We start from the raw sequence: 7,721 nt of genomic DNA on the forward strand, positions 1-7,721 counted from the left end.
TTGCATTTGTCAACGGGAGTTCTTGGCTTATTGGCCTTGCATTGGATACTGGTTTTGTGGTTAGGTCAATTATACCCATGTTATCATTTTACTTGATCATTGCCTAAATCCGTATGGTAGTAAATTATTTGAAACTGCTTGTAAATTGTGACATCGCTACAGCCCGTGGCCATCGTTTTATTTCTCGAATAGTTAATTCCTACTGTGTGCACAGGGGAGTAAAGTTGCAACATATCTTGAAGATTCGATGTCGGATATCCTCCAATTCACATAGCATAATGCATGCTTGCATGCAGAAAATAACCCTCATAAATCCGCCTGCCGCGTTCGAACGCCAACGCAGAATTACAAACCAGTTCAAGAAAAAGGCGCCAAGAAACACCAAAGACCATGCGCAAAATCCTCATACCAGAGAAAGTTCAACGACCGAAAGAAACAAAACAACCACCCCCCAAACCCCACTGACTCCTACCAGGTCCACTGCTCAACTGCATCATCCGTGCCGACCAACAAACTTGGCCCTTGTGGGCCCCGCCACTCTGGGGTATCATTGCCGTACTCGAATCGCACACAGCTAGGTGGCGAGGAGTATTGATGCCTCGTTAGAGGCGAGGGGACCTGCAGTCCGGTTTGGAGCGAGAAGAGCTGGATTCTGCAGTGCTGGGAAGCTAAAGTGAGGTCTATGTCAGCATACGGTGAACTGGAAGTTGGGTTATTCTGATATTCAAGAGAAACATACGACTCGCCAGCAGACCGAGCTCGGTGCTCAGGTCGAAGGTTGGGATTGGAAGAGAGGAGAAATCGGGGAAAGTGAGGTAAGGCTTCGATGAGTCCTGAGGTTTAAGCGCCTTTGGCGCGAAGCGGAGGTCGTACATTCGTAGCTGAGATAAAAAATATTAGTATCCGGGCGCCATATCGTGGAGGGAAAAAATAAAAGAAAGAGTGGACAGAGCTACATACCGAGCGAGGCCCCGCCGCCACGAGCCGGTACTCGTCCATCTGCTTCATTTCCATCACGGAATCGTTGTGTTGGAGGCGCGTGGCACTGCCACCACTGCGCAGGTCATGGAGGAAGATCTTGGAGTTTTTCTGTCCCGCTGCAATCACGTCCTGCGACATCCATTCCACGGCATGCACGCTGTGTTTGCTCTGGCTGCGGTCGGAGCGTCTGCCGGTGTGAGTGGAAACCGTATTGCCCTTGAATGGCTTCTTCGATAGGCTCCAATGACTACTCGTACCCTCTAGGGTGTGGAGTCCTTCTGAAGTTCCTATGGCGAAGTGGGCACTTGAGCCTGTGGGCTGGGCCGCGGAGCACCAGAAGGACATCGGATAGTGGGGTCTGATTCGAATTGGATGAGAGACTGGAAAGCCTCGGGTCAGTACTGTGTCTTGGAATAGAGATGCGTATGGAATCGTACATGTTGGCCAGCGGTAGTTGCCGCCCTCGTCGGGCTCTGGGAGGAGATGCGCCGAAAGGAAGCAGTCACCTTGTGGTCCTTCGTTCATTGTTGCACTGGAGCTGTTAGTGGTAAGCCTGTCGAATAGCGTTCTATAGAGACATACAGTAGGTATCCTGAGTGGCTCAAAGACATCGATCCTAACTAGAAGGGGTGTTAAACATGCTTTCAGAAGGAAGTGCTGGGGTGAATGTGCTCACCCAGTACGGCTCTCTGAATAACACCCGTTCCATAGTGTGATCGTATCTCCACTGAGACTCGTCAATGTCAGGGAAACAGACCCTATTCTCTGGTTAGTAGTCATTGACATCCGACAGCGACAATTCCACCAACGTACGAAACAGACGATTCATATCCCCGAGCCGAACCTTGTCATGCATGTTAGCCACGCATCGGGATAATAAGAGCCAATGAAACTCACTAGCAATCAAAGTCCCAGAACGTGGGTTGCGCAAGACATGTCGGATGCTGTATGAGTTGGGCCATGGTTCAAAACGATGGAGTTCTCCACGGTGCAGTTGGCTGGCTTGAATGCGAGCCTGCTGTTCTTGCCTGGCACGGAAGGAGGTTTCAACTGCTCCAACCTCTCTTTGGAGATGAACCAAGGGATTCTTCAACGATGCTGCCTTTCTGATCGTCTCTTTTTCCTCACGTTGTCTCAATCGTGTCTTGTTTTCTCTTGTCTGTGGTTGATTAGCGAATGGAATAATACACACAGGTCCCTCTTACTGACCGTCAGCTCAGACCGCTTTCGCTTCACGGATTGCTGTGAGTATTGCGCATTTGGAGCTGCAGCATGGTTGGCTTGAATCTTGAAGTACTTCTTCTTCTCCGGGTCTGTGATATTTAGTCAGTATGAGTTGACACGGAGGTTAGTGAGTGTAGCGGGGTAGTTGACCACTGCACAGATACAACAGCAGCCCGACGGCTAGACAGGACGATGCAGCTTTTGTGTGTGACTGGCACACAGCAGCAGGCGCCTCTTACGTACAGCCATCGCGTACCTCGGCAGAAGGGAAGAAACGCAACAAAACACGACTTACCATAATAGAACCCCGGGATTTCACGAGTCATGGTTGCTGATGATGCGCGACGTCGAAAAGGTAAAGATCAGAGAGAATGCACAAAGAAGGAGAAGAATCCAGCTATGTTCAAGTTATCGAAATGGTCATGAAACTTCCACTTTTCGAGTGTCTAGCACAAACGAACAACCATAGTGGATTCGACCGCAATACAGACAAACATGAAACAAACTTAAAGATCAGTATATTTAATTAAGCATATGAGACGCGGGAGATCTCAACTCGATTTACATGAACACGCAGTTAACAGACGGCTTTGAATCTGAAGGCGCGGGAGTGACGTTGGCTTATGTAATATCTCATATTCATGCCTCAGGCCATAATTTTTATACCTGCCCTAAAGACGACGACGCTGATTTTATACATAGGCATTTTTTTGTTTTTGATTTCATTTTGGTCTTTGATTTGTTTCATTTGAATTCTGTCTTACATTATGTATGTATGCTCCTAATTTAATTGATATTACCGTAGTGAATATCGAACTTGCCGATGAATCATACGGAGGATCGCACTTTCCAATTGCACTAGACACTTGGAATCTCATCTACATAAACTCCCGAATTATATTCCCTGCAATTAACTGAATATAAACTGCAAGCAACTGATTGAATTGTGAAAGATCTTGTTCAATTTGCCTCTCTAGGCCGCGGCGATGTTGACATAGGCAACGCCACCATTGGAACAAGTAATATTCCAAGATTGTTGTCGATTTCAACTCCAGGCTCCGATAAGCTGATACGACACCCTCTCTGCCTTTTCAACAACGTCCTTTGGCCATTTTATGAATCCCATTTCTGCGCGTTCACCGCTCAAGGCCGCGATGAGTTGACCCAGGCAACGCAACGCGAACAGGATGATTCTTTGTGCCGTAGTCTAAGAACTTATTCCTAGGCTCTGATAAGCCTGTATATAACCCCCAAGCGTGCCATTGGACGGGATCATGATCTCATTGCCGTGGTGTCGATGAATTTCCATGAAACGGAGAGCCAATTGTTGACAGTATCGGCTTATTCACTCTAGCACGATGAAAGACAGTGTATACCGAACAAAGCGAAGACAGGCGTAGGCAGGCGTCTGTAATAAAAGTGACCTCGATCCTCGCTGGCGCCTAGTCATCGAGGGTCGCTCTTTCGACATAAATACCTCGATCCTCGGCGGTCCCACTTCTTTCTTCTGCGAGACTCGCAACACTTCTTTTTCCCTTAATATTTGCCATCACAGCACCCCAAAACATAACATAAACCGCTTCTTTCAGGTGAGTATGTTTCCGGGTTATCGTTGCTTCATCGGTTGAGAGCTTGTTGTATTCCGCCCCTTGTGCCTTCCGGCCATGTTCCGTCTCATCTTGTTGGATCGGAGGAATCATGTATCGCCTCACACCTTCTGTATGGATGTATGAAGAGAATTTGTGTCTCGTTGTTTAACAGTTTGACAGTTTGACAGTTTGCTGATCTCTTTCAGTCTTTTTTGCTGCCGTTTCCCCATCATGGCCAGGCCCAAGTCTGACCTGATGGATAAACGAAACGCGCCGCTCAGGAGTCATCCTCCCAACAACCCTTCAACTCAAGGCCTCACAGACGAGGATGGATCCCGTGCTGTTGTTATTCCGGCACCCGCAAGTTTGTTTGACGACGAGCAATGCGGCCGTTATGAGGAACGGAACCAGCGCCGCAACCGATCTCTCAGTCCTTTCAAGCGTCGTGACCATTCTGAATTGCCTCCTATCCAGACCAGTGGCCTGGGAGGTTTTATCCCAAAGTCCTCGACTGGCCATTTGAACTATTCGGACTCGGATACTAACGAAGAACGGCCTTTCCTGAGCAAGTTCCTCGATAAATCTCCGTTCCATTCGAAGAAAGCCACCATTCCCGCAGAGGAAAAGCAGGACGATAGTCAGATGCCACACGGTGCTTCCCAAGAAGCTAAGGATGAGGAGGAATACCACAAGTTTTGTGTCAGCTTGAACAACAGCTTGAACAATAGCTTGGAGGATGATTCTCCCATTGATGAGACTGGGGAGATCGAGCACTGTGACAGCATGATCGAAGAACAGAAAGATCAAGTTAAACTGTTTCGTTCCAGTCTGCTTGCAGGTGCCAAGGCCCAGGAAGATCGACGTGGCCGTCCCAGACGGACTCCCACCCCCCCTGATCATCTTCAAGTTGGCCTTGACATGGCTGATAAACTTCAAATTGGTCTGGACTTGGCTTCCGACCCTGACATGCATGATCCGATCGTCACCGAGAGCAAAGAAAGCGTCATTGGTGTTCAAGAAAATGACAATTTTTCCCTTCCCGAGACTTTGAAACCCATTACCTCTTTCCAGGAAGAGAGCGAAGAGTCTCTGGATTGCCTCATTAAAGAACTGGAGGCCGAAGATGGAAGCGAACCTGACGTCGACGCAATCACCATCCGAGCCGGGGAAGTTCACCCATACCCGCCTTCGCTGTTGGACACCAAGGCCAACGAGGGCCTCGACGACGCAGAGGTGGCCGCCCGACGTAAGAAGTATGGCTGGAATCGTATGAAGGAACAGAAACGGAATCATGTCATCAAGTTCCTTTCCTTTTTCAATGGCCCGGTCCAGTGGGTCATGGAGGTAAGCAAAATCATTCATTGACCACAATCATGTTGTTGGAAAAAAGTATATGCTCACAATTCTCTCTCAATTCCAGATTGCCATTGCCCTAGCTGCCGTCTTGCGAGATTGGATTGATTTCGGAATAATCTGTGCTCTTCTCTTGTTGAATGCCGTGGTCGGATTCGCTCAGGAATACCAGGCGGGCAATATTGTCGACAGTCTCAAGAAAACTCTTGCCCTGAGAGCTCTGGCCGTTCGCAACAGTTGCATCGTGGAGATAAATTCTGAAGAGGTCGTAGTTGGCGACATTATTCATGTGGAAGATGTGAGTTGATGGGGATTGAAAAAAAAAAAAGAAAGCCATGGAAGCTAATATTCCTTTTAGGGCACAATCATCGCGGCAGATGGCAGGCTGGTGGGTGACGGTGCCTACATTCAAGTTGATCAGTCGGGAATAACAGGAGAATCTCTCGCTGTGGATAAGCACCAAGGGGATCTTATCTTTGCTTCGTCGGCAGTTAAACGTGGGGCTGGGCTCATGATTGTGACCGCAACTGGTGATCATACCTTTGTCGGAAATGCAGCAGTTCTGGTGAATAAGGCTGGAAATACCACTGGACACTTCACTCGGGTGCTGGGCGCTATGGCGCGCGTTCTTCTGATTCTGGTGCTTTTCACACTGCTGGTTGTCTGGATCAGCAGTTATTATCGCTCCAACCCGATTGTTCAGATCCTAGAGTTCACGCTCGCAATCACCGTGACTGGAGTCCCCGTCGGTCTTCCCGTGGTTGTCACCACAACAATGGCCGTTGGTGCATCTTATCTAGCGAAACACAAGGCCATCGTGCAAAAGCTCTCAGCTATCGAGTCGTTGGCCGGAGTGGAGATCCTCTGTTCAGACAAAACGGGAACACTCACCCGAAACAGACTAACATTGGGAGATCCATACATAACCCCTGGCATGAGTGCAGAAGAGCTTATGTTGACTGCGTGTCTTGCGGCAACTCGCAAAAAAGGCGGGATCGATGCTATCGACAAGGTGTTCCTCAAAGGTCTCCGCCACTTCCCGTGGGCCAAATCTCGGATCTCCTCATACAAGACTCTCGAATTCACTCCATTTGATCCGGTGTCGAAGAAAGTCACCGCATACGTGCAAGATCTGAATGGCGAAAAGATGATCTGCGTGAAGGGTGCTCCTATGACTATCCTGAGAACAGTGGAGACGGAAACCTCACTGTGCGATCGGTTTTTCAAGGAATATGAGGCCAAGGTTACTGGGTTTGCCAGCCGGGGATTCCGCGCACTCGGAGTTGCCCGCAAGCGTCAAGGCCGGCCATGGGAGATCCTGGGAATCGTGCCATGCATGGATCCCCCCCGCCATGATACCGCCAAGACAATTTCCGAGGCTCAAGAACTAGGACTCTCTGTCAAGATGCTCACTGGAGATGCAGTGGCCATTGCACGCGAAACGGCACGCAGACTCTGTCTGGGGACCAACATTTACAATGCCGAACGCCTTGGTGTGACTGGCGCCGGTTCCATGTCTGGCTCCGAAGTGAACGACTTTGTTGAGGCCGCTGATGGTTTTGCAGAAGTCTACCCCCAGCACAAGTACAGTGTGGTTGAGATCCTCCAGCGACGCGGCTATCTGGTGGCAATGACTGGCGATGGCGTGAACGACGCTGCTTCATTGAAGAAGGCGGATACTGGTATTGCAGTCGAGGGCGCATCCGATGCGGCCCGTTCTGCTGCTGACATTGTCTTCTTGGCACCTGGTCTGTCGGCAATTATCGAGGCGATCAAGATTGCTCGCCGGATCTTTCACCGTATGTACTCATATGTTGTGTTCCGGATTGCGCTGTCCATTCATTTGGAACTCTTCCTCGGACTCCTGATCGTGATCAAGAATGAGACCCTCGACCTTCGGCTGGTTGTTCTCCTCGCTATCTTCGCCGATGTTGCGACCTTGGCAATTGCATATGACAATGCTACTTATTCTCAGTCGCCCGTCAAATGGAACCAGCCAAGACTCTGGGGAGAATCGATTGTTCTAGGGTTCATTCTTGCTGTCGGGACCTGGGTGACGTTGGGCACCATCCTGTTGCAAGGCGAAGACGGAGGTGTTATCGAAGGTTGGGGTTCACGAGATGAGGTCTTGTTCCTGGAGATCGCTCTGACCCAGAGTTGGTTGATTCTGATAACTCGCGTCAATGGATCTGGATCGGACTCGTTCTGGGCTAACTGCCCATCGTTTTACCTTCTCGCTGCCGTGGGTTCTGTCGATCTGACCGCAACCATGATGGCCGCATATGGTGTCTTCGGTGAAGCCACATCCTGGTTAACTGTCCTCCGTGTGTGGATTCTTTCATTTGGGGTGACATGTGTGAACGGACTGGCTTACATCTTGATGCATAACTCGCAACGATTTGACAACCTCATGCATGGAAAAGGTCCTCGAAAGAAGGATAGAGAACGCTCCTGGGAAGACTTCGGTAAGTTAGCAGAGACTCAATTCTTCCTCGCATACTTGACAGAGATAACTAACCAATCATAGGTCTTGACATGCAGCGAATGGCGAAGCAACATGAGAAGAGCAGTTAG

General features: G+C 49.4%; 3 protein-coding genes across 3 annotated transcripts; 1 reads left to right on the forward strand and 2 right to left on the reverse strand.

Annotated features, from left to right (window-relative positions):
- Window positions 1-468: 468 nt before the first annotated feature.
- N7455_005266 (uncharacterized protein) lies at window positions 469-2,531 on the reverse strand (the record flags this gene model as incomplete). The annotated part of the gene is made up of 10 exons (XM_040955438.2): window positions 469-668; window positions 740-881; window positions 961-1,361; window positions 1,419-1,513; window positions 1,564-1,601; window positions 1,658-1,739; window positions 1,795-1,825; window positions 1,879-2,140; window positions 2,191-2,294; window positions 2,501-2,531. 10 exons carry the CDS (start codon window positions 2,529-2,531, stop codon window positions 469-471), a joined length of 1,386 nt encoding a protein of 461 aa, XP_040814143.2.
- A 1,116-nt stretch (window positions 2,532-3,647) lies between these two features.
- On the reverse strand, window positions 3,648-3,905 carry N7455_005267 (uncharacterized protein; the record flags this gene model as incomplete). The annotated part of the gene is made up of 1 exon (XM_065604995.1): window positions 3,648-3,905. One exon carries the CDS (start codon window positions 3,903-3,905, stop codon window positions 3,648-3,650), a length of 258 nt encoding a protein of 85 aa, XP_065461895.1.
- Window positions 3,906-4,025: 120 nt separating this feature from the next.
- Window positions 4,026-7,721, forward strand: N7455_005268 (plasma-membrane proton-efflux P-type ATPase; the record flags this gene model as incomplete). Its single annotated transcript, XM_040955422.2, has 4 exons — window positions 4,026-5,138; window positions 5,215-5,445; window positions 5,506-7,612; window positions 7,675-7,721. The coding sequence occupies 4 exons, from the start codon at window positions 4,026-4,028 to the stop codon at window positions 7,719-7,721; spliced, it is 3,498 nt and encodes a 1,165-aa protein (XP_040814147.2).

The sequence above is a fragment of the Penicillium solitum genome (assembly GCF_028829755.1).
Source record: "Penicillium solitum strain IBT 25940 chromosome Unknown utg000003l_segment0_segment0, whole genome shotgun sequence".
In the NCBI taxonomy this organism is placed as follows: domain Eukaryota; kingdom Fungi; phylum Ascomycota; class Eurotiomycetes; order Eurotiales; family Aspergillaceae; genus Penicillium; species Penicillium solitum.